The sequence below is a fragment of the Nannospalax galili genome, unplaced genomic scaffold (genome assembly GCF_000622305.1).
Source record: "Nannospalax galili isolate Female #2095 unplaced genomic scaffold, S.galili_v1.0 scaffold312, whole genome shotgun sequence".
Lineage (NCBI taxonomy): Eukaryota > Metazoa > Chordata > Mammalia > Rodentia > Spalacidae > Nannospalax > Nannospalax galili.
Window position 1 is genome coordinate 7,151,048 of NW_008335967.1, and position 26,240 is coordinate 7,177,287.

General features: G+C 39.4%; 1 protein-coding gene across 9 annotated transcripts in view; it reads right to left on the reverse strand.

The window, feature by feature from the left end:
• Gsap (gamma-secretase activating protein) overlaps positions 1–26,240 on the reverse strand; it is a 108,991-nt gene that overhangs the window by 51,374 nt on the left and 31,377 nt on the right. For 5 of the 9 annotated variants that reach the window (XM_017797553.2, XM_017797554.2, XM_029562359.1 and 2 more), the window contains exons 6-12: positions 22,817–22,905; positions 17,463–17,532; positions 16,244–16,293; positions 11,543–11,647; positions 11,122–11,181; positions 10,188–10,231; positions 8,405–8,493 (exon numbers count right to left, since the gene is read on the reverse strand). In XM_017797553.2, coding sequence (XP_017653042.1) covers positions 8,405–8,493; positions 10,188–10,231; positions 11,122–11,181; positions 11,543–11,647; positions 16,244–16,293; positions 17,463–17,532; positions 22,817–22,905 — 507 coding nt within the window. Of the gene's footprint in view, positions 1–2,491; positions 2,605–8,404; positions 8,494–10,187; positions 10,232–11,121; positions 11,182–11,542; positions 11,648–14,121; positions 14,154–14,594; positions 14,862–16,243; positions 16,294–17,462; positions 17,533–19,575; positions 19,654–22,816; positions 22,906–26,240 lie in introns of those variants that run through there. The other 4 variants (XM_029562360.1, XM_029562362.1, XM_029562361.1 and 1 more) reach the window with 4 other exon arrangements.

A 26,240-nucleotide genomic window follows, 5' to 3' on the forward strand; every position in this document is an offset into this window, starting at 1 on the left:
ATCTGGGCTCTAGTTCCAGAGCCAGTTTTAACTAGCTGTGTGAATGCAGTGACCACTCTAGTTCAGTGCATTTCAGTTCTGCTGCTATTGTGTTCTCCTAATTCCTAGCTCCTATACTATGGACTTATGTTAGGAAAAAGTCCATTTTCCACAGGAAGGTTATTTAAGAACAATTATAAGTACTCAGTTACAACATTTACCATTTGTAATTATTTTTAATTACCTTTAAAACTGCAATGTTATTGCTATAAGTACATTTATTATAAGATTTTGAAAACACAAAATAAACAAGAATAACTATTAGATAAAAGCAGTAACAACCCTGTTCAAATTATTACTGAGTATATAATAATGTCTTTAAGATTAGAGAAAACTTAACTAATGTATTATTAAAGCATAAACAAAAATAAACACAAGAGCTACAAAAGTCTCATACACCATCTTGACTACTTTCTTTAAAAAAAAATTTTTACATCCTGTGTGTGTGTGTGTGTGTGTGTGTGTGTGTGTGTGTGTGTGTGTACGCGTGCATGTGCATGTGCATGTGTGCTTATTCCACACTGCAGGTGTGATGGTCAGAGGACAATTTTCAGGAATCAGTTTACTCCTTCTACCATGTGGATTCCAGGGACTGAACTTAGGTCATGGGATTTGGCAGTAAGCACTTTCACCTTCTCAGCCATAATGCCCACTCTTCACTACTTTCATAGAGAAAACATTCAGAGGGAAAAAAGTGGTTTAATAATTATTTTATGCTCTATGATAACAAAAAGAAATTTATATTTCTAAAAAGCACAAAAAAGTAAAAGAGAAATGTTTCCAGTAATAAAATGATTCTCAAAAAATAAAATTAAATTAAAGCAAGTCACCGTATTTCCCCATTTAAATTAACAGGACTTTTTTTAATGATGAGCAATTTTTCACAAGAGCTGTAGGAAGAATATTCTCAGATACTCATTATAGCTAATAAAATCACTCTGAAAATTAGTTTTGTAGAGTATTAAATATGTTCAGACCTGTAGACAGTCATTTGCTTCGAAATCTATCCTGGGGAATGAACATAAAATGCCAACAAAACAAGAAAGACCATAACTGTCATTCCAACACACCCCCCACGACCACCATTCCAACATGACCCTCATACATCAGCCTCTACAGAATTACAGTTGCATTTTTCTCATTTTGAAAAAAAGATTAAAGTTATGCAAAATAGGTATAACTTACTATACATGCTGAGAACCACACTCATAGACAGTAAGCAAATAAATATTTCAACCTGTTAGGTTGTGGCTTGTCTACCTCTCCTAATTTCCCAAAGTGGGGTGTACACAAGCTCGACAATGCTGTTGCATAAACTTTCTTCAGCCATAACAATGTTCTAATATCTACATAGTCCAATATGGCTGCCACTAACAACATATAACCACTGGGCACTTAAAACTATCTAGTGTGACTAAGGCATCACCATTTTATTTAATTAAATTTGGTCACATGGACAACCCAGCTGGATAGCACTGGTTTTTTTTAAATATTTCATTTATTTTTATTTTATGTGTAAGAGTGTTTTGCCTGCACATATATGTGCACTATGGATATGTAATGCCAGTGAAGGCCAGAAGAGGGCATCAGTGAGCCACCATGTAGGTGCTGGGATCTGAAGCCAGGTCTTTTGTAGAGCAGTTGGTGCTTTCAGCTACTGAGCCATCTCTCTAGCCCCTGAGAGCACTGGTTTTTAACTCTGTACAGTAAACTTGCTTGAGATCACAGATGTGATCTACCTCTGGTCAACTAAACCAAAATCTTGTAGGACAGGCCCAGACATCAAGAGTTTTTACAGGCTATTAATAGAGTCTAGTAGTCCAATCAAGGTTAAAAACTACTTTCTTTATTTAAAAAAAAAAAAGGCATGGTGATGTAGGCTTTTAATCTCAGTACTTGGGAAACAGAAGCAGGCAAATCTCTATGAGTTTGAGGTCAGCCTAGTCTACATAGAGAGTTCCAGGTTAGCCAGGGTTACATAGTCACCCCATCTGGATAAATAAATATTTAAAAATAAGCAGACCTAGATATGACTCTTGGCTTACTAAGCATATTGCCTTTAACAAGTTAATTCCCTAAAACTCAGTTTCCTCGTATGAATATTTGAAAGAATGTAGAACCAGGAAAACAACCGGAGGCCATAGAAAACCCAAGATGCAGACATGAGACAAGTTTGTTCCCAGGATCCTGACAGTGGCAGGTGCTGAACAGGGCTGCCTGACAAGGCAGGATCAACCAAGAATTTGAAGGCTTAGAAAATAACAACTTCCAGGAAGACTCCCCATGCAGGCCTCCCCCAGCTGGGCAAGCGGCTGCCTCAATTCGATGATGATACAGATACAGGAAAGAAAAAGAGGAAAACTTGAGGTGACCATTTCAAACTTCACCTCCAGAAAAACTTTCAGGTCTTGCTGGAGGAGCAGAACCTGGTGTGTCCAAGGGTCCCAAGTACCTGACAGTCTGGGGGAGGGCGCCCACCGAGTCCCAGTGCCCCTTCTGTGCTGTATGTGGCTTCCGGTCACCATATGCTGTGTGAGCTGTGGGGCCTGCTACTGCACCGAGGGCTGCCTGGGTACCCACCAGGAGACAAGATGTCTAAAATGGACAATATGAATTTAGCATCCCAGAGAAGAAGCATGTTCACCCTGCACTCTCACGCCCAGTTCATCAGCAAGGTCAGAAAAGAGCTACCTACTAGCCCAGTGGAGCCATGTCCTGCCCACCAGGGAAGGCCACACACACTACTGAGACTATTTTCCTGATGGGTCCAATCCAGAGAGCACTGAAATAATAAAAGGCCTGGAGCAAAAACAAAGAATGTAGAATATATAACCTATTTCATAAGGTTCTTACGAGAGAATCAAATAATGTATATAACCTTTTGGACTTCTGTTTAAATAGCTATATCTGGCTGTAAATCTTAGCTGCTATTATTATTGCAGAATAATTTTGCTGTTATTTTTAAGTTGGAGGAAGCCACAGTTTGGGAAAACAAAGCATGCTCTTGGTGTCATATCCAGAACTTTTTACTAAATATTCTTCAATGATGAAGTAATATCTCCACATTGGCTAGTCTTCCGGAAACCATTTAGACAATGAAAACTATTGCAGACTAAGTTTTCCAAGGAAATTATCTCATTGGAACAATTACTAAAAAGGCCCCATGAAATGCTCAAACATGCCTAGCTCTGAGAGCTTGTGAGGAACATTTGCCGCCACCATGTGAACAGGAAGAATGTTCAGTCCCCCACTCACTGCCTCTCAGCAGGTGGTACACAAGAAAGCACTGGAGCGGTTAACCTAAATGGACCAAGAGTAGTCTAACCACCGCACCTATCCATCGTCAGTAGTCTAACCACAGCACTGTGCGTTGCCTGGGCACCCAGTTGCCTATCCATTGTTACAGCTGACCACCAGACATGGAAGCAAGGAGAATATTTTCTTCTTAATGGTGAAAGTTTCTGACATATTTGCCTTCCTATTATAAGAGACCTATTAGAAAAAATATCTTCAGTGGTATATAAGTGACCTGGCACTAACACCAATGCTTGGAACTCCACCAACTCCCATGAGCACACTTGCCATTCTGATTTTAGCCTTTCATCTAGCAGAAGGTAGCCAATTTCACGTCTTAGAGCAGGGAAACTCAGGACAAAGAAGCTTTCAAGCAGGACAAAAGCAATGCTGAAAAGACAAAGTAGCTCCCGATGACCAAGGTATGACGAGTGGATGCCAAGCATCATTACATTATCGTCATTAATGAACCAGGTTGACATAAACTGAGTTTACATAAGGCTGAGTCTGTCAGCCTTCCTTTCATGAGCCATGTTTTCTGCTTTCAATGCCCCTGTGGAGACAAACAATTCTAGAGGCGCTGTATTTGGATTAGGCAATTTTGGTCTTTTCTCTAATATCGCTTTACTGGAGTTAGATCTCTGTGGAGGGAAAGCCATGGCCAAGAGATCAGAAAGGGAATGGTCCCCAATACAAGCTTGCTCCAGAAGCTCCCCCAAACAGAAATACCATGGCTCCATTCTGCCCACACAGCGAGCAAAAGAATGGCCTGGCAAAACCACATTCTGTGCAACACCCGAGACCACAGAGCTACCCTCCTTTGCAGAGTGATAACCGCGGGACCAATTACACTCTACGTGGCTCACCTTAGCCAACGGTGGCTCCTCCAAAATGGAGAGCCCGCAGCCCACCACCACGTGCAAGCGGTCCTATTTGTGCCAAGCTCGCTGCTCCATTGGCAGTGCACCAAATAAACCTGTTTTCTTTTTACACTGGCCTAAAAGGCGAATCATTTTACTAATCTGCCTATGGCCATCACAATCTTTTTTGTTTTAACCATAGAAGTAAGAAATCATCTTTAAAACTTACATTTAGGAAATATGGGAACTAAGCAACTTATTACTCAAAAATACTGTTTCTCTTGCTTATTTTATTTTAAATCTGGAAGTATCTCATTTGAAACAGGCTTACTTCTCTTATTCCAAAACTGATTATGAAGAACGAGGCTCATTTTCTACCCTCTTAGACATCGTTGAGGAAGGAACAATGCCACATCTCTTTCAGATCTTTCACATCTCATGCCAGATGAAGCCAACATTTTATTAAATATGCTATAAGTAGCCCTTTCATAAGCTATGGTCACTACTGTTCATAACAAGTTCCCCTGGGAACAAAATGAAAAGGAAAAACCACATGGAATTCAAGCCTAAAATCATTGCTTATATCCAACAGACTTAAAGCAAAATACCAGGGAAGAGCCTACCCTGGCTGAGCCATAGGAGCCCTAGAGCTCCGTGCACCCTATCTTTTAAAACAATTCACTCTGCCAGTTATCCCTCTCTGCTGAGCACTGCCCCCTTTACTAAATAATCCTGGAAGCATTAAAAAAACCTGGAGTTACTAGCCTCTTAAATAATAATCCTGGGGCTGGAGAGCACTGACTGTTCTTGCAGAGGACCAACACCCACATGGTGGCTAACAACCATCCAGTAAGTCCAGTTCCAGGGGATCCAATACCCTCTTCTGACCTCTGCAGGCACTGCCCAACATGGATGCACCTACCTACATGCAGGCAATACACTCAAACACATAAAATAAAATAAATAATTGAAATATTTACAACAAAAATAATAGTAATCCCTAAATCCCATATCTACTTCCGCTGCTGCCTCTCTCACATCTCTACATGCTTCTGACTTCTTGAACTTCCGCGTGCTCTTCAGCTCAAGCACAATCAAGATCTCACCTCAGTCACCCAACACAGATAGCTCACAGCACCTTCCCTGCTGCCAGGCCCCATGAATTCCACTTCTCACACTGTTGGCCCCTCTCCTGGGTGAGTCCTCTCTTTTTGGCTTTTATACTGTCATCCTTGTTTGATTTTCCATTATTCTCACCAACTCAACATTCCTTTGTCCTTTACCTGGATGCTCTTCCTAACACTTGGGCTCCCAGATCTTATTCCTAAGCATCTTCCTTTGGATCCCATACTCTTTCCCTGGTTTCAAATGCCAGCTGCATTCTGAAAATTCCACATGTACTCATCATCAGTCCTGACCCATCTTCTATGCTCCACATCTCTTAGATAACATATCTAAGAGGCACTTTATCAAAGTGCCTATACCTCTGTAAATGGCACCACTGTTCACCTGCTTGCCAATGCAAGTTACGGGATAGTTTGTCACCTGAGAACATTTCTTCTCCCCCCAATTATAGCAAGGTTTCTCCTTTTCATCTTCAAAATGCATCTCATACACACCTAGCTCTCTCCCACTGTAGTTCAAACCTTCATTGCCTGAAACACATGATCAAAGTTGTGAGAAAGGGGGCTGGAGAGGTGACAGCAGTTAAGAGCACTGGCTGCTCTTGCAGAGGACCTGGGTTCGGTTCCCAGCATCCACATCGTGGCTAACAAGCACCCATAACTCCAGTTCCAGGGCATCTGATGCCTTTTTCTGACCTCGCAGGCATTGCATGGCACGGGTACACTTACATATACACAGACAATACACTCATACATATAAAATAATAATAAATTAAATAAAAACAGTTATGGAAATCTGAATATGAAATAAAGTTTGTTGATTAATGTAATTAATTTCTTTTAGAAATAATGGAACAGAGGTTATTTGAAAGAGTATCTAAAGAGATGCATGCAAAGTTATTTAGTAGAAAAATGTTCTGATGTCTGAAATTCACCTTTTCTTTTTGGTTTTTGAGACAGGGTCTCACTATGTAGCTCAAACTGACTTCAAACTCAAACTGACTTCAAACTCATGATCCTTATGCCCCAGCCTCTTAGTGCTGCGATTACAGGTGTGTGACACTACATTCAGCTATAATTTATTTTTAAATGATTGAGTCAAAAGAAGAAAATTGTACCAATATATAGAAAGGATGAGAAAAATACTGTAGATTGTATGATTAAGCAAAAGGCATACAGGTATTCACTATATTTTTAATTATTTGATATACTTGGAAAATAACTGTGATTAAAAAAAATCTTCAAGGACTTTTCTTAAGTCTTAGAATAAAAGCTAAAATCTTTCTATGATCTACACAGTCCTACTTAGCCCAACCCTGCCTACATCTCCACTTTTCTTTCTCAGTTCTCTCTCTACCCCAATTATAGTGGTTTGGTCCATACACATCTTCCACCTTAACTATCACATTCTTTGACTTTCTGGGGACTGTTGCTAGAGGGACTTGTATAGCTTAGGGAGACCTGAGATGGATAGGAAAAACATTGGGATGGATTATGAAGGACTATGGTAAAAGAAAGAGTAATTTTCAAGACTAAAGAAGAATGGGCTGGGTGGACTTGGAGAAAACAGAAACTGGAAAGGGACTTGTTAAGCCAGACTATATTGGAAGGCAGTACTAATGTCTATTAACGATCCAACACATGCTCTCAGAGCTTCCTGTAATTCTCATTCATAATGCTTTTCATGGTTCTACTGGAATTTCATGTATACACTTAAGGAATATCCAAAATCTTCACCAACAGTAACCTCTATTAAAGGTCAGGTCACTTTTGCTCATCCTTGTGTCCCAAAGTCTCAGTACAGGGGGTTGGAGAGACAGCTCATCAGTTAAGAGTACATTCTATTCCTGCGGAGGATTCAAGTTCAGTTCCCAGCACACATATCAAATGGTTCACAACCTCTTGAAACTCCAGCTCCAGGATCTGACACCCTTTTCTGGATTCTGCAGGCACCTGCACCAAGTGCATATACCCCCCCCCACAGACACACATATATACACAAAATGAAAAATAACATTCTTTAAAAAACTTAGTACACAGTAAATGCTCAATAAATGTTGGCTTAATGTATGAATATCACATATTTTGACTTTAATAGTTGGCATATTTACAAGAAAAATGTGATTTTAATGAATGATATACAACTCAAGTAGTAAATATCTACTCAAGTTGAGATATTAAAATGGCTTTTATACTTTGTTTTTAGAGTTGACTTAGATGCCTATTGAGTCTGATGGTCAGTACCAGATTCATAACATATAATCACATTTTCTTCTTTCATTTTTAGATATTTTTCCCTCCCTCTCCAGTCTCTCTACATAAACAGGTGTAGGTCAAGATCAGATTACTAGAATAGCAACTGTCACATAACATTTAAAGTCAGGCACGGGGGTTTAGAACCAAAACACAGGTTAGTGAGATGGCTCAGCGGGTAAAGGCTCTTGTTGCCCAAGCCTGATGACCTGACCTTGACTTGATTCCTGGAACCTACGAGGTGGAATGAGAGAATCAACTCCCATAAGTTGTCCTCTGACCTCCACATGCACACACAACACACATATACACACACATATGCTGTGGTATACATGCACCCACACTCAAAAACATACACATAAAAATGTAAAAAAAAATTAAACATTAGAACCCATCAGTAAAGCTAACAAACAAAGCATTTAATCCCTATGAGAAAATGTGGATTGATTAAATATGAATACACTCACTCTATTAAAGCAATACCAGCAATACCTATGAAAAAAATAACCCTGTGGATGGTGGCTTCTTTCATACATATATGTATACAGTTATAGTGGAAGGATAGAAGTGTCACTCAGTAGTAGAATACATATCCCAGTAGTAGCATGCACAAGGCTCTAGGTTTCTTCCTTAGTACCAAAAGAGTAAAATTATAATAAAGAAGATAATTTGGCATATAAACATACATATAGATATTTACCTGATAATCTACATAATAATGTGACTGTTATATTTCATTTTCAGGATTCATATGGTTAAATAATATCTAACTTTTATATAGAACTCAGTACAGGTGAGTTGATAAAATTTCCTAAGTACAACCCTGGTTTTTACCTGTGTGATTGGTAAAAACACACAGAGACGGTTGATGATTGCCAAACTTCTCTTGGCCCTGACAAGTATCACATCCAAAGTTGACAAGTCTAAGAACAAAGGGAAAGAAATTGATGAATGCACTTAAAAATATATTCCCTCTTAAAATACATGGGAAAAAAATATATATATATATATTCCCTCCTAACTGGTATAACTGTAGTAATGACTTTCACAATATTGACATATTCTGGACTAAGGACTTTCATCTAACCTTGCAACCTTGCAACCAAGAAAGTTACTGTTTATAATATAAACAAGTTCACTGAGCCATGTGTTCCTCTTGTGATGTAGGCACTGACCTTTATTTCTCAGTATCCCACCTTGCCCTGTACCCAAGATAGTGAATGAATGTGGGTGTGCTTGATTAACATATCAAAGTGGTAGAAGCAGTATTCTATTCTCATTGCAAACAATAAGAAGTCTGCCTGAAACTCTGTGTGTGAGGTATTCTAGAGCTAGGGATCAAAGGGCAAGATTCTCTGGTGAGTGGATTCTAGCCTCTACTTCCCCATGTGATGCTGGAAATACTGCTTCAATAAAAGTCTGACTAAAGATTGTCTTGAGAGCACAGTTTCATGTGACATCTGACGGAACAAGTGGTTCTCAGAGTTTGAGTCCACTCTTGGTTTTAAAACTAATGCTGTTTATTTGTTTAGTGTAAATAATACACTGCTTAGAGTGTCAGACTGTTTATTTATTCAAGTGTAATGGTAATGTAGCTTAGTAACACCACATATAGACACTATAATACACAAACAGAAGTAGAGACATGTTCCTGATCAATTAATGTTGAGAATTTTTGCTAATTTTGTTTAGCCTTTATTATAAAAAAATTTTTTTAAAGTACACGGTACAAGCCAGGCACAGTGGCACACACCTTTAATCCCAGCACTTAGGAGACAGAAACAGGGAATCTCTGTGAGTTTGAGGCCAACCTGATGTACATAGCAAGTTCCAGGTCAGCCAGACCTACATAGTGAGATCCTATCTCAAAAAATAAAACTTAAAAACAAAGTATTGTTACATAAAGAGTATGTGCCTGGCAATAGAGAAGGCATATATTACTTACAACTTAAATTTTTTCATAATTTTGTGATTTATAGTAAACATTTTCTGAAACAAAGACTATGTTTCAAAATAGGCACTATTAAATTTTCATATGTGATGAAGTAAAGCTAGGAAAATATACCATAGCTTAGGACTATCATTACTAATTTAATATGCCTTTCTTTTCTTTTTTCCTTTGATGCCCTTTTTTTTTTTTTAAATGTCTTATCTTTTTACTACACATAAATCGCTGGAAAAGGAAAAACTTGCCTCTGTGTAAAAAAGAAAACAGAAAAAATAAAGCAACAGACTTGACTGAGCAGCAAGTGGGCTAACCTATGATTTCTTGTGGGCAACAAGAAAAGGGTCATTGGTGTTTGATTCAAAATGCAGCTCATTCTGGCTCATGAAATCTTTTTATTTAGTCACAGAGAGGAGAGCACTTCCATACATCCAAATAAACACAGGTGCTTTCTGGAAGTAAATGGCTAAGAACACATTCAAATTTACACATGAAATCCTGTGTTCACACTTGATAAATTAGTTTATATGCCCTGTAAAGAACAGGAATATTAAAATAGATGCACAAAATGTCAGACCATTCCTGTATCTGCATACCACAAATTAGGAATAAACATAATCATTTTGCTACCTACATATGTCTATAAAAGTTGACAATCTATGAATAACTTACTTAAATCCTGAGTCACTTAATGTTATGTCCAAGGATATTTCAAACTGTCAAGAAAAAAAAGGAGGAGGAAATGAGCTAAAAAAAAAAAATGACATTGCATGATGACAGTTTAGAAATACAGAGCAAGCTGCCAGTGCTAGGCTTGCCTAGTACTAAAGACTCCATTTAACCTTCATTATCTCCAGACAGTAGGCCCAAGATCCACAATCCAGAGGTCCACTGGAAATATCCTGGAGTTTACATACAAGTAAAATATATGCTTCCTTCATGAAAAGCTAAAACCCGGCAAACTCTGCCTTAAATTTGAATATCATAAGTTGTATAATAGGATGATTGAGAGCCACAGCCCTTTATAAGACACAGCTATATAAGGAAGGAAGCTTCGGGTATCTTTAGGAATGGGTGAGCCAAAAATATGGCAGGAAGGACCAAGTAAGGATTGTAATGGTATGAAACCAATATGCACTTGATACCAATATTAGCGCTAATCAAGAAGGAAATACTGTGCATCACAGATAAAGACATAAGTAATGCCTTACCATAAGACTACCCCAGCAGCCTTTCCAAGAGGAATGCTATATGCTTACTAATTAAATTATGCTCTCCTGCTGGCTTCTTCCCTTATCTTCAAACCCATCATATCCAATTCCTTTTGAGTCAAATAACTTGAAAGCAGTTAATGCAAGCTACTCTAGATCATACCTGTTGCCTTCTCCTAAGCCCCTCCTAGAGCTGTTGCTCTAAAATGAGACACTCTCCTATGTGTGCTCTTCTCTTAATTTTTATCAACTGTGCATTTGTTAGAGAGTGGAAGTCCTGGGACAGCAACAGTCAAGTTATTTGATCATGCAAGTGACTAACACATCATCAAAATGCCAAAAATTCTGCTTAACTCTAGCAAAATTTCCTGGAGCTGAGCACTCAATTGACTTACCATTAAGTTAAAGCTCTCATCAGCACAAAACTGGATGCATTTCAAGATACTTGTTGATTTCTAGAAGAGAAAAGACTTGACAAATTATCTCAAAAAAAAAGTCGAAGAGAAAAAGAATGGGTCAAAAAGCATTAATAAAAACCTGTTCATTGTTTTGAATAAACCTTCATTGTCTGTTCCCATTAATGAAAATGTGGTGATTAGCACATGAAAACAATGATAATGTCAAAATTAAATTGTTTCTATGGCCAGGCATGGTGGTGCACGCCTTTAATCCCAGCACTTGGGAGACAGAAGCAGGTGGATCTTTGTGAGTTCGAGGCCAGCCTAATCTACATAGCAAGTTCCAGGCCATCTGGGGCTACATGGAGACCCTGTCTCAAAAAGACAAAAAAGAAATTGTTTCTATAACAATTTTTACCTTTATGTCAATGTAGTATAATCTCTGCTCTGACATATCCCACTGTGCCCAAACAAAATCCTCTGCTATTCTGTCTCTTGGGAGATGACCAGAGTTTTTAATTACCTAGAAGCAAAAGGATTTGATAAGAAAATATTTTAAAGAACATCTCAAATCACTATTTTGCGTATCCTATTCCTATGATACCTATAGATAGTCCTGCTTTATTAGCAGATTTCCCACACCAGAACATATAGTCTTCTCATAAAAACTCCCAAACACACTTATGCTGTTTTATTCTTCTTCCTTGCTTAACAAGCATGTTGGCAAAGGCAAGACCACACCTACCACAAATCAAGAGTTATATTAATAGAAGATTCATAACTTCCTATTGTAGACAAAACCCCTCAGTCAGGCCTCTGTGGACAGAAGCCTTCTCCACCAAAGACAGAGGCTTATAATAACCAGGGAAACACTAAGGCCTGAATTAAAAAGAGTACTTGGATGGCCCAGTTGTGCCATTCACCAGCTTGTGGCTTTGGGCATGGTCCTTACCTTTATGCCTATGATGCCATTGCCCATCCATCAGCAACACTTAACTCTCCTCCTTTAAGATGCGACTTAGGTTTTGCCTCCCAGACAAAGCTTCACTTCAGAACCCCAATACAAAGGCAAAGCTCCTAGCCTCCATATTCCTATGGTGCTTTGGCATGTTTCTATGACAGTTAAGTCTTAGTTAACACTGTGCTCTTCCCCCAGTGAGCGTGTGCTCTTCTACAGAACGTCTGCTTTCCCTTGTCTTGAGTGTTTCCAACATTTACTATACCCAAGGAAAGCTTCTTGAAATGAAAGAAGATGAAATAAGAAAATATTAAGTATATTTTACATGTCAGCAGTTAAGAACACTGGTTGTTCTTGCAGAAGACCCAGGTTCGAATCCCAGCACCCACATGGCAGCTAACAACTGTCCGTAATTCCAATTCCAGAGGATCTGACAGCCTCATCTGACCTCTGCGGGCATTGCATGACACAGGTGCACTTACCTACATGCAGGCAATACACACATACACATAAAAATTTTTTAAATAAATAAAATTTTTTTAAAAAAAGAATTCATTTTCAGGGTTGGAGAGATGGTTCAGCAGTTCAGAGTATTGGCTGCTGTTGCAGAGGACCCAGGTTTGGTTTTCAGCACCCACATGGTGGCAAAAACCTCCATAACTCAGTTCCAGGAAATCTGACACTCTCTTCAGACCTCTGTGGGTATTACACAATATGGGGTGCACTTACATACACGCAGGCAATACACTCATACACTTAAAATAAAATTAATAAATAAAATATTTTTAAGAAAAGAATTCATTTTCCAGAGGAGTGGGAGATGGCTCAGTTGGTAAAGTGCTTATCTTGCCAGCATGAGGACATAAGTTTGATCCCTGGAGCCCACATAAAAAAGTGTCTTCTGTTGGACGAGGTCCCGCCTTTAATCTCAGCATTCAGGAGGCAGAGGCAGGTGGATCTCTAGGAGTTCAAGGCCAGTCTGGTCTCCATAGTGAATCCAGGCCAGCTGGGGCCACAGGGAGACCCTGTCTCAAAAAGACCAAAAAAAAAAAAATTTCTTCTACTTGTTAATTCCAGCACTGGGGAGCCAGAGACGGGCGAATTCTTGGGACTAGCTGGCTGGTCAGCCCAGCCTAATCAGCAAGCCTCAAGCCAGTGAGAGACCCTGTCTCCAAAAACCAAGGTGGACAGCACCTGAAGAATCACACCCACAGTTGACTTTTGACCTCCATACACACACACACACACACACACACACACACACACACACACGGAATGCACTTTCCAAAGCTGGGTATGATGGCTCAAACCTGTACTGCCAGCTCTCAGGAGGCTGGAGCAGGAGGATTACAACAAGTTCTAGGCCACACTGGGATACAAAATGAGACCTGTGAAAATGGAAAAAAGCTAGTTCACTTTCCAAGGGCAAGGGACAGAGCTCAGTGGCTGAGCATATGCTTAGCATGTGAGATTCCAGGTTCAGTTCACTCTCCTCAGAATGCTTGCTAAGCAAAAACATGAAACAAAACCCCCCTACACTGAGATAGCTGGGTAAGGAATGAAGATAGATTGAAGCAAAAGAAATGAGGAGAAAAGGGAACAGCAGGGTGGTCCACAGCCTTGCCAGAACTCTAACCCTTAAAGGGATTTCTTCTCCAGTGTAAATGAGGGAAACTCAAAGCATAAGGACTTGCATGTCTCTGTTTTTTGCTTGCCTGGATCCATTATTTAGGCCATGGAAGGTGATGCTAAAGATCCAAGGGCACCTCTCTCTAATCTTCTAAATCCTAATTTTGTTAGGTTGGGGTGGGCTTGGGAATCTCTTCAGCCAAAGCAATATGCTAACGAGATGAGCATCAGATTCCAGCATGCCTGGGCTAGAATCTCCATTTTGTCCCTCTCTAGTGACCTCACTTCTCTGTTTTAAAAAAACAAACAAACAAGCAAACAAACAAACAACAACAGCAACAACAACAAAAATGGAGCTATATGGGGCTGGAGAGATGTAGAGAGATGGCTCAGTAGTTAAGAGCACTGACTATTCTTGCAGAAGACCTGGGTTCGAATCCCAGCTCCCACATGGTGGTTAACAATTGTCCAGTTCCAGGAGATCCAACGTCCTCTTCTGTCCTCTGTGGGCATTGCGTGATACAGGTGCACTTGCATACATGTCCGCAATACACACATACATAAGATAAAAATAAAACAAAAAAAATTTTAAATGGAGTTATAATACCACCTGTTATGTAAGGATGTTGTGATGAAGATGTGGAATTCCATAATGTTTTAAAACTCTGCTAACAAAGCCTTTAAGAATGTGGGCAGGATATCCCTGAAAGAGTGTCAGTGAATAAGAAATGCTAAAGCTATGCCATCTTGGCCAGCAGGAATTCTTCTGGCAGGTGACAAGGACCCTTTCTGTCACTCTCCCTACAGCATGTCTTGACTACCAAATCTTTTTCCAACCCATTCCTCAGTTTCTGTGTATTCTCAGTCCCCCACCTCAACTTACTTTACTACTCTCCTCCAATTTCTCAGCCTTGCTCTTTCTTGTCTTGACATTCTTCTGACTCTGCCCCTCCACTGGAGGCTACCAGCAGCCCAGAGTTCTACCCAGACAGTCCTGGCCATTTTTCAGTCCACCCTTTCGATCTGAGGCTTTCAATATGAGATACATAGTAAACGTCATTTCCCATTTCAATTTTGTTCCTATAATTTTAAAGTCTTCAGAGAAACTTCAAAACTGTCAGAGGAAGATTATTTTGAGGGTGGGCAGGTAAAGGCACCTGCTGCCAGGCCTTACAATCTGAGTTTGATTCCTAAAACCCACATGGTAGGAGAGAATCGACTCCTGCAAGTTATCCTCTGACATCCACCTGCATGCTGTGGCCTGTGTGCACACACACATGCACAATGAATAAATAAATAAATAAATAAATAAATAAATAATCTTGGAATAATCCTGACCAAGGATATTAATGATCCCTGAAATGAAAATTTTAAATCTTTAAATATAGACTAAACATTGAATAAAATAATTTTAATATCTATACTACATTCAGATCTCATAAAAATTACCAAGGAAAAGATAACCAAATAGAAAAAATAGACAAGGATATAACCAATGAATTTTTCCAAATAACAAATTTAAATAACCAGTAAACAGAGAAGGCACCCAAACTTGCTAAACATTAAGAGAAATACAAGCTAAGAAAACATAGTAAGATATTAATTTGCAACCATAAAATTTGAAAATTTTAAAAGTAAATTCACTATTACTGATGTTCTTATAGTTTCTTGAAAAATATAGAAAAGCGAACTGCATTGAAAGTTATTAAATGCATATACCCATCAACCCAATAATCCAAACCTGAGGACTTTCCCCCAAAGAAATATATGTACCATTATGTAAAGGCACAGACAAAAACACTGAAGATGATGTGTAACGCAGAAAGAAAACCTGGCAATTGAATGAATGGCCGAAGCATTATGGACCCCAGGCCAGGAGCTGCCATGCACATCCTTAAGAAAGAATTGAGATCTTCCATTTGGCTTGTAGATAATTCCACAAAGGAGTAGATCATAAACCAAGCCAGGGTATGCCAAGAGTGGGATGGGAAATTATATAAATATGGAGAAAGAGAGGCAGCTGAAAAGGATAAAGAGACATGAGAACAAAGGCAGGAAAGAACATTGCAGCAGAAATGCCAAGCAGACTTGTGTGTGTGCTTGCAGAAAAATTAGAAAAATACACTTAGTTATCATTTGGCTTTCTAACTTATATCCTCTTGATATACTAAGTAAAAAAGCAAACACAATGGCAGCAAGTAAATGCAAGCATTATGGTTCTATTTTGGTGAGAACAATTGAGCATGTCTAACCTTATGCAGGTTTTCATGAGCAAGACAAAAGCTGTGGGGAGACTCCACAGCCTGTCACTCATCACCTCAGGACAGAGACTGGGAGGAGGTAGAAAGGAGGGGAATAATTAACTCTTCCACATTCTTCTTTGGTTTCTCATGTTATAACAGTAAGGCTTATTATTCACAAAATATCAAAGAAAATATTTTGTATCAATAGAGTTCATCTGTCCTTGAAAGTCTGGAAATGTAGTTCCTTATAGAAAAGAACTCTGAAGCAAAAAGAGTTTAAAATCTTTACCACTCTATTTCCATCTTCTTGGGTGATTTGGATATGATATCGTTCAATATCTTTTAACAAAAAAAGAAACAAAAAGGATATTTTAACCTTCATTTTAAAAAATCAGTATAGCTTTTCCCAACAGCTATGAACAAATTTTTATGAAAGCAATACAAATAAAAAAACTGGCTACCAAACAGTATTCTCAAACATGGTACTCTCACAAGACACACACACCCAAGCCCACTTTCCTCTCCCTCTTGACAGTCTATTTCAAGGTCCACATTTACTCTGCTCTTTACTATTATAATACATGAAACATTCGGCCCTTCTGTTCCCTTTCTTCCTTCAACAAGTGTTTGTCTCCCTCTGTCATCAGTCTTGTATAGGGCTAGGAAGAACCCATTCAGCAGGGTTTATATTCAATTTCCAAATACCATATATATATGCATATATAACTCATTACCTAAGGTTTTGGGGAGAGGCATTTTTATAGGGGATCAAAATCCTAAACACTTTAAGTCAATTTATAAATCATCCCTCATTATCAGTGACAATCTAGATTTAGTCACACATTTTGCTAGTTCTAATTACAAAAACTGTGGTATAAAAAATTAGATCAAAGCATGGGGACTAAACACAAATCTAACCCAAGTGTATCCTTCCAACCATAAATCATCCCACAGTTTCATTTTGTAACATGAAAGGTTGCTTGCTAGTAAGTTCCAGTAGACTTTGTCCTTACTTCTTTCCAAATTTGGAAAATATCATGAAAGGATAAACCCTCTTAACTCACAATCTCATTTGCTTCCACTTGAATTTGGTCATGGTAAGGTGTGCCTTCAGATCTGCCCTGGAATTCATCTAGCTACCAAATCCCTCCTTTCTTCTCTCCATCCAAACCCCTCTCCTGCATCACAGTTACCCACTCTGACAGACATTTTAAGAAGGCAAAAACTAACCAGTTTAACTGTGCGACAAACACTCTGCAGGTTGGCAGAAGTGGACATCTATGTACACAAGAAGCTCTCATTCCCAAGATAAAGAAACTGAATATAGGTTGAGGGAACAATAGCTGGGGAAAAGAACAGCTTCCCTGGGAATTCTAGGCCTCAAAGTCATATCCAATAAGTAGAACTCTGGCAATGCCAAAGCTATCTATCGATTTCAGTCATGCTGCACATTTCATTAGGAGTTCTGCACACCATACACCCTATGTATTGCCTAAAAATACACTTACATTTCTCTTCTGAAATCAGTAACAGGTGGTTCTGTGGAAGGGGTTGACTTTCAGCATATGGGTAGAGGAACTGTAGAAAGGAAATTAATAAAAATCATAAGCAACTCCCTTGCTTTTACAGATACTTCAAGATTGTGTTTGATCATTGTTACTGCTACATATGATGCAAGGAACTGGAAACCACGGAATACTTTAGGGGAATCACATGCACACACATCAAAGGTCAAGCAAATAAAAGAAGGAAGTTTCCAGGCCCTCAGTTTTCTAGGGGGAGGTTGGCCTAGGTAAGACACTATCCCCATTCCTTTGAGCATACACAAAGAAGGCGGCTGTTTCTACGCATGGTGCTTCCTCTTTGCAATATCTGATTCTGAAGTCAGTCAGAAACAGTGCAGAAAATATGTATACAGTATGTTTTATTTCACATAAGAAGAAGTGTGGCAAATGTACTTGCTGTGCAACTAAACCTAGTATATAACTTGAGAACGAAGTAAACATGCTCTTTGACACAATTTCCAAAATCCTACAGCCAATAGACAAAGCACAAAATGACCAGGGACTTTCCAAGAAAGGACAGGAAGTCATGATGTGGTGTGTGGTTAACGATCTACATGCCTCAAAGTTGGGCTAGCTGCCCCTGGGAAATAAAGGCTTAATGCACCATACTCCTCCCCTAAGTTCCCCACTGTGTATCTGCCCACAGGACAGGGCAGGAAGGCAGCACCACTAAGCCTGACCCCGTCCACAGTGAAAATGAAGGAAAACTGTCTTAAAATGATGCCAAAGGCTTAATTCTTTCATCATCAACAAGGTGACGGCAAGCCATTTCATTTTATGGCATGAATGGTAACTTTTAGAAAGACTATCAATGAATTTTGTTCTCAACCAGCCAAAAAATAAAATCTTTAAAACATTACAAAGGCACATAACCTTTTGCGGCTCAATTTTACAGACATTGGCCACATTATTATTGGTGTCTTTAAGAGATCAGAAGTGTAATAGGTTAATTTCTTTAGGGAATTATTGTTAAATGCCCCTTTTAGAAGTAAAAAGCAAACCACTAACTATATAACATTCTCAGCAATAACCTTAAAATTATATAATAAATAGCAATATAGAATTTGGATACAAAGTTTGGAAGGCTCTCTTTAAATAATTCTACAGAGGTAGGTGAAATAATTATCCCTTTAATAAAATAATGCACTTTTCCTCTCCAGAATTCCCACCTCTTAGTACAGTCTCTTATAGATCTATGGATGTACAGCTTTGTAAGTGTGTTCACTTTTCTGAAGTACTCAGAAAAGTATAACTTTTCCTTTTCTCCTTGATCTCTCTTTTCTAAAATATTTCATTTGTTTTATTTTATGTATATATGTGTATTGCCTGCATGTAGATAAATGCAACTGTGTTGCACAATGCCCATGGAGGACAGAAGAGGCCATCAGATCACCTGTAATTGGAGTTACAGACAGTTGTTAGCTGCTATGTGGGTGCTGGGATTCGAACCCGGGTCTTTTGCAAGAACAACCAGTGTGCTTAACTGCTGAGCCATCTCTCCAGCCCCCTTATATCTCTTTTTAAAGTGTGCTTTCTCTAACACTTTGGGTGTCTCTCTAAAGCTCCTACCCCCAGCCATGTGGCTGACTCCATGCAGATTTACCTCAAGTGGCATGGCTTTTTTTCTTTCTCTCCTCAATTACTTTGGAAGAATTCTGACATATAAAGTTTGCCTGCCCTAGGTGTTTTTCATTTAAACTCTAATAAAATTGTCTTTGAGCTTAAAAAAGAAAAATATACCAGGCATGGTGATGCATGCCTTTAATCCCAACACTTGTGAGGTAGAGACAGGCAGATCTCTGAATTTGAGGCCAGCCTGGTCTACAAAGTAAGTTCTACACCAGCCAGGGCTACATAGTGAAACCCTATTTTGAAAATTGAAGGAAGGAAGGAAGGAAGGAAGGAAGGAAGGAAGGAAGGAAGGAACGAAGGAAGGAAGGAAGGAAGGAACGAAAGAGGAGAAAGATTGTGCATGAGCTTACAGAGGGAGGGAGGGAGGGAGGGAAGAAGGAAAGAGAGGAGAAAGATTGTTCATGAGCCTACAGAGGTGCTGTACCTGCTTAGGAATGTGAGGTATTCAAGAGCCATGATTGCCAATCTCTAAGCCTCAGCGTAGTCTTTATATGGTAACCAGTAGGAAGGTGATTTTAGAAGACCCATGTAGGTGGTCCTGGTCTTTCTACTATGAGGTGGCCTAGAGCAAGGCATGAAAGTTAAAATACAATTTTCAAATACAGCTCTTAACTCAAGGTGGTTCTTTTGTATTCTAAATCATTTTAAATATGAATCTCCACAAAAGAATTAAGGTAATTTATTCATTTTGATCAAGAAGATCATTTATCAGATTACTAAAAATATCATTTTTCTCAGAATTTAAGGAAAGTTAAACCATATTTTGTTTTGCCTCAAAGATTTCTCTGTAAAAATAAGCAAAATATAGAGGAAGTTATAACCTATTTAATATTTTTAAAAATAAGTAATATGTATGTTACTTCAGTCTGTCTTCAAACAGTATTAAACAATTTTTAGAGTACACACAGAAAAAGAATCTATACAGATGTCATGTATATTTAGGAAACACTGTCTTCACAGATACGGAGCAAGTCTGTGAGCATTCATATCTGTTATTGGGAGCGTGTGTGTGGACATGGCAGGAGTGTATGGAGATGTGCCTCAGGCAGGTGGGAACTCTGGAAGGATCCCAGGTCAGGATCCAAGTCACCATTCCTCTGGTGAAGGAAGTTCCTGCTGAAGCTCCTCTGGTGTGGGTGACCAAGTCTGCAAGTGCAGTTAGGAAAATGCATTACTGGAGATCACCAGTAAGAAAAAGGAGATAGAGCACAGGGCAAGACCAGGCTCAGTGGAGTGGGGAATGGTACTTCTCTGGGCCAAAGAGAAGGATGGAGCAGAAGGCAAAGATGTGATATGGTGGCTTGTTCTCTCTCTAGAGCCACGGGCATGAGGAGCAGGGAGCAGGACCCAGAGCTGAGATGGGCCCACAGAATGAGCACAGGCTTTACTATCTGGGTAGAGACATTTACCTTTGATCAATAGACAGTCATGTGTTGTGTGCTTTTAAGTAATTCTAGTTAGGACAAAATTCATATAACATAAAATTAACCATATTAACCACTTTATCCAATTTTCAGTAGCTTTTAAACTATTCACAACTTCTTAAAATATTTTATTTATTATTTTTATGTGTATGAGTGTATTGCCTGCATGTATGTATGTGCACCCATGTCATGCAATGCCCACAGAGGTCAGAAGAGGGTGTCAGATCCCTTGGAACTGGAGTTAGAGATGATTGTTAGCTGCCACATGGGTGCTGGGAACTGAACCTAGGTCCTCTGCAAGAACAGCCCGTGCTCTTAACTGCTGAGTCATCTCTACAGCCCCCACTATTCACAACTTTGCACAACCATATATTTGCAAAATTTCTTAACTTTCCCATGTTCTAATTCCCTTTATTTATCACAGTTCTTTAATAATGTCTCCATCATTTACCCTGCCTGGGTGGGGATCCTGAAGCAATCCAAAAATAAGCCAGAAAAGGGAAGTGTGATCTGTCTCATGGTCACCTTTGCTCTGGCAACAGTGCAAATAAACTAAGTTCTAAGGGAAAAGAAACACAGCTTGTGAGCTCCAGGCCAGGCCCTATCTGGAAGCAATAGGAGTGGCAGGGAAAATACATAGCTGATGCAGACAGTGGAGAGGCCAGAGCTAAGGAAAGCCAAGTCCTCCGGAAAGAAGCCTGCAGCCAGTGGGGCTGGGGTAGACCATGCGAGTGAGACTTGCTGACCCCAGGGTGACCAAAAGGTAGCAGAATGAATTAAGCACAGGGAAATTACGCTGTAGCATACCATGTACAGTCAATTCTCACTATCTGTGGTAGTGACCCTGTATTCTGAAAACTAAATTGGCCATAGGTCAGATATAAGGCTCGGCTCCTGCAAGCCTCTATTCATATTCTTACCAACAGATGAATACATAAGCTTGTCTTACATGTGCTTCTGTTGACATATACCTTATGCCGTATATATTACTGATTCATTAACACTGAGCTTATGGCCCAAAGTCCTGTCACTCATGCCTGAATGAAGCTTATCTAAGGAAGGCATATCACAGCCTTCTTACTCTTAGGAATGCTAGACAACACTTCAGCACAACACTGGGAAGTCATTTAAGCAATCAAGTAACAAAAAAAAAAAAACACAGGATGTAATATCCATGCATTAGATGGTGAAAACACCACTTGTCTATAGTGTGAGCCAGTTGGGAATGTGCGAGCCAGGTGACTCAACTCTTCATCACTCAACACATGCCTGTAAATGCTGGCAAAGTGCCATGAGCATTAATTTTGAGTTACATATCAATCTTAGTAAGCCCAAGAATTTGCAAGTATGGAATCTGCAAATAAAGACTGACTAATCCACCTGCATTATACACAAAGTGCTTCCATAACCTACAGTGTTGGTAAATTCAAGAATTTATTAAGTCATTAATCATAATTAGTCTGTCAACCAAGTGAATTCATGAAACAAAATATTTAAAAGCTTACTGCAGGAGCTAGGGACACCACTTAACAGTTAAGAGACATTAGTGCTCTTATAGAGGACCTAGCTTTGGTTCCCAGTACCCACATGGCACCTCACACCTACCTGTAACTCCAGTTCCAGAGGACCCAACACCCTCTTCTGGCCTCTGCGGGCATTGCACGTGTGGTGCTAATACACAGGCTCATACACATATACATAAAGATAAATAAATAGGGATTGGAGAGAGAGAGCTCAACAGTTAAGAGCACTGGCTGCTCTTTCAGTGGACCGAGGTTCAATTCCCAGCACCCACATGGTGTCTAACAATCATCTATTACTCCAGTTCCAGGGGATCCAACACTCTCTTCTGACCTCCTTGGGCACTGCACAACACAGTGCACTTACATACATACATGCAGGCAGTACACTCATACACATAAAATAAATATAATAAAATATTTAAAATAAATAAATGTTTAGAAGTTTACTGCATCTGTATTTTAATATTTGGTATTTTGTTATTATTAAACATTGTGAAAACATTGCCTTGTTATCAGGTAAGGCAGAGTCAAAGCAGCCAGGCCTGCGTTCTTAATTTCCATGTTTATAAAGGAAGAACTGGCACTTCCAGCCTAATGGTCTACAACTTTGCTTTGAAGATTAAATGTGATAATGCACATGAAGGCATTTTGTAAACACCTTTCTCCATAGGTTTCACACCTTTTGATTAGTGAGACAAGTGATAGATGACAAGCTTACCTGTACCCAAATACAGCTATCCACCGCTTTTAGAACCTTCACATTGTTGACAGGGTATATTTCAACCAGCAAAGTTAAGCACTTTGACCCTACAGAGAAAAGAAGGCTTTTAGTCATAAATCTTAGAATACCATATGCTATCCTTTCTAAAGTGACCAGGAAGAGGAGTCCTTGGCATATCATATTACACCAACTTTAAATTAACAGAACAAGTCTACCATCATCATAAAGTGTCTTGAAGTGGCTTTAAACTGTAATCCTATCCCTCAGTTCCTCTCTTCAGGGATATGCGGTGAAGGAGCAATCAGCTTAGCAAAGGACCTGCCTTCCACATCTTTACACACCTGAAAGAAGATGCATTTGAACTACAATATACTTAAAGAATGCCTATGTTAAAAGGGAAGGCTTTAAGTGCCCCTGCAACAGCAGCAGACACTGGGGAAGAATAGCCGTCCATTTAAAGTACAAAAGGCTTCTGATACGGAAGCTACCACTGTGCTCTCGCCAGCCATGTAGGTGCATGCCTGACAAGCTGACCTCCAATGGGTGCCCTCTCCCCTAGACAATATCATTTGTCAATAGGTGCATCTGAATTTTTAAAGTATATGCTTCCTATTACATCAGCTATTTCTTAAAGTAATTTTCCTAAGTTTATTTGACATTTCTCAAACTCAAAATAGGGACGTTGGGTATGTAGTTAATGGTAGAGCAGTTGGCTAGCAAGTGTGACTCCTTGGGTTCCAACCTCAGTACTACCAAAAAAGGAAAAGAAAAAAAAAAATAGAGGAACCATCACAAAGCAGAGGTCAATGTGCCTGAAGTGGAACCATTTTTAACACAGCTTCATGGGTGCTCTGGGCCTCTAGGTCTAAATAAATACAGCTCTGTTCGTTATTGCTCCATTTCTATAACACAGTGGCACATTCCATGTATGAAAGTGTGAAGATATTTCTGATGCACAGATACATTAGAGCTGATGGCTCCTGTCAGTAGCACAGGCTTAGTTTCCCTCTGGAACAGTGATAGAGCAACACTGCTAACAGTCCACTCAGGTCCCCAGTGTCACATCTGAGCAAATGCCATAAAAACAATTAAGAGGAAGTCCATGGCAGGGGCTGGATATCCAAATTTAGGACAAAGGCTCCCCTCTCCCAAGAGTAAACCCAGGAGAAGAAGGTTTTCCTTTCACTTGGATTCTTAAGACTCTAACATGATCAGGTTCTCTTTCAGTGACAGCATTTGAATAATAATGTACGTTTGAGAATCAGACAGTGGCCCAGAGTCAATGCCAGCTTTTCAGTCCTTAGGAAAGTCATGGGGCTGGGCATGTAGCACATGCCTTTAATCACAGGCCATCTGAGACTATGGGGAGGCTTGCCTCAAAAAAAAAAAAAGAGAGAGAGAGAAAGAAAGAAAAAGAAAACAACATCAAAAGAGAAAGTAAGTGTAAGGGGGAGGGGAGCAGCACCAGAATACTGGTCTTCCAAAGGACCCAAGTTTGGTTCCCAGCACTCATGCAGGGTGGGTCACAACTGCCTGTAACCCTAGCTCCAGAGGGACCTGATGCCTCTGGCCTCTGCAGTTACCTGCACTCACATGCACATACCTACACACAGACACACACATGTACACATATTAAAAATAATACATCTTTTAAAAAGGAAAGTAACCTGACACACTGGCTTAGAAAAAAAGTAAGGAATATAAACCAGTTTCTCAGATACAGCCTAACAATTATGAATACTAGGTATTTCTATAAACATGTCTTTTTAAAGATTCCTTGATAGGATTAGGAAGTGATTCAGTGGGTAAAATGCTTGCTGGGAAAGCGTAAGGACTGAGTTCAGATCCCAGCACCCACATAAAATAGCCAGGCATGGCAGTGCCCATCTATAACTCCAGAGTAGAGACAAGCTGATCCATCAAGCTCACTGGCCACCCAGTCTGACCAAACCAGTGAGCTGGAGATCCTGTCTCAAATAAAATGAGTCAAGACAATAGAGGATGACACACAATGTCAACCTCTGCCCTCCATCTATGTGCATGGCCACACATGCGCATATCTATTCACTCATGCCATACACTCCTTCCACACACTCAAGTCACTTGAAAAAACAAAACAGTGAGTCAATTCTTAGGAAGAATCACAAATATAAAACTAAAATAAAAAAAAGAGAAAGAAAGAAAAAGAAAACAACAACAAAAGAGAAAGTAAGTGTAAGGGGGAGGGGAGCAGCACCAGAATACTGATTGAAAAATCAAATCAAATTTTCAGTGAGAGCTCATAGCTTAGGACCAAAAAACTCCTAGTGACAGAATAGTACACTAATCCAAAAGACTGCATTCCTGATGGGATGCAGGCAAAGATGAGTGTTCTAGTTTCATTCTATTGCTCAACAAATACCATGACCAAATGCAACTCAAGAAAGGAGTTTATTTGGCTTACATGCCCAGGTCATGGTCCACTATTGAGGGAAGTCAGGACAGAACTCAAACAAGAAACAGACAATTTGGAGGAACATTGTTTGCTGGCTCCCTCACAGGCTCATGTTTAGTGAGCTTTCTTATATAACACAGGACCACGTGCCCAGGGAATGGCACTGCCCACTGTGGCCTGGGCCCTCCTACATCAATTAGCAATGAAGGAAATCCCCCACAGACATGCCTTGAGGCAATCTAATCTGGGTAATCCCTCAGTGGAGATCCCTTTCTCAGGTGACCCTAGGTTGTGTCGAGTTGACAGTTAAAGCTGACTAGGATAATAGGGTACTTTGGAAACAATGGTTCCAGGAATAAGAGGAGCATCAGTGTCAAAGATACTCATGAAGAAAAATACAATAAAATATCTGTGAAAGATGAGAACAAAAGGGAAAAGCAGTTTTCCCTAATAATATGCTATTTTAAATGGAATTAATATATTAAATAGTACAAGCTGACAGTCGATTATCTCTTGTTATGAAAGTTTAGACATTCTAACTGGATAAAAATCCACAATATGGGGGCTGGAGAGATGGCTCAGTGGTTAAGAATATTGGTTGTTCTTGCAGAAGACCCGAGTTCAAATCCCAGCACCCACATGGCAGCTAACAACTGCCCATAACTCCAGTTCCAGGGGATCCAACAGCCTCTTTTGACCTCCGTGGGCATTGCATGACATGGGTGTACTTACCTACATGCAGGCAATATGTGCATACATATAAAATAAAAATAATTTTTTTTTTAATTTTTAAAAATGATTTATTTAATAACAACATACTAGAAGAAGCATATCATTACAACACAATTGACATATTCAATAACGTTTTCCTGAGGTAGGATGCATCTCTTTCAAATTTGGCTGTAAATTTTTAGGTTTACAGTTGAATTATTACAGTTATACAATATTGTACTCAGTATAAACCCTATAAGACATAAATTAAATGAT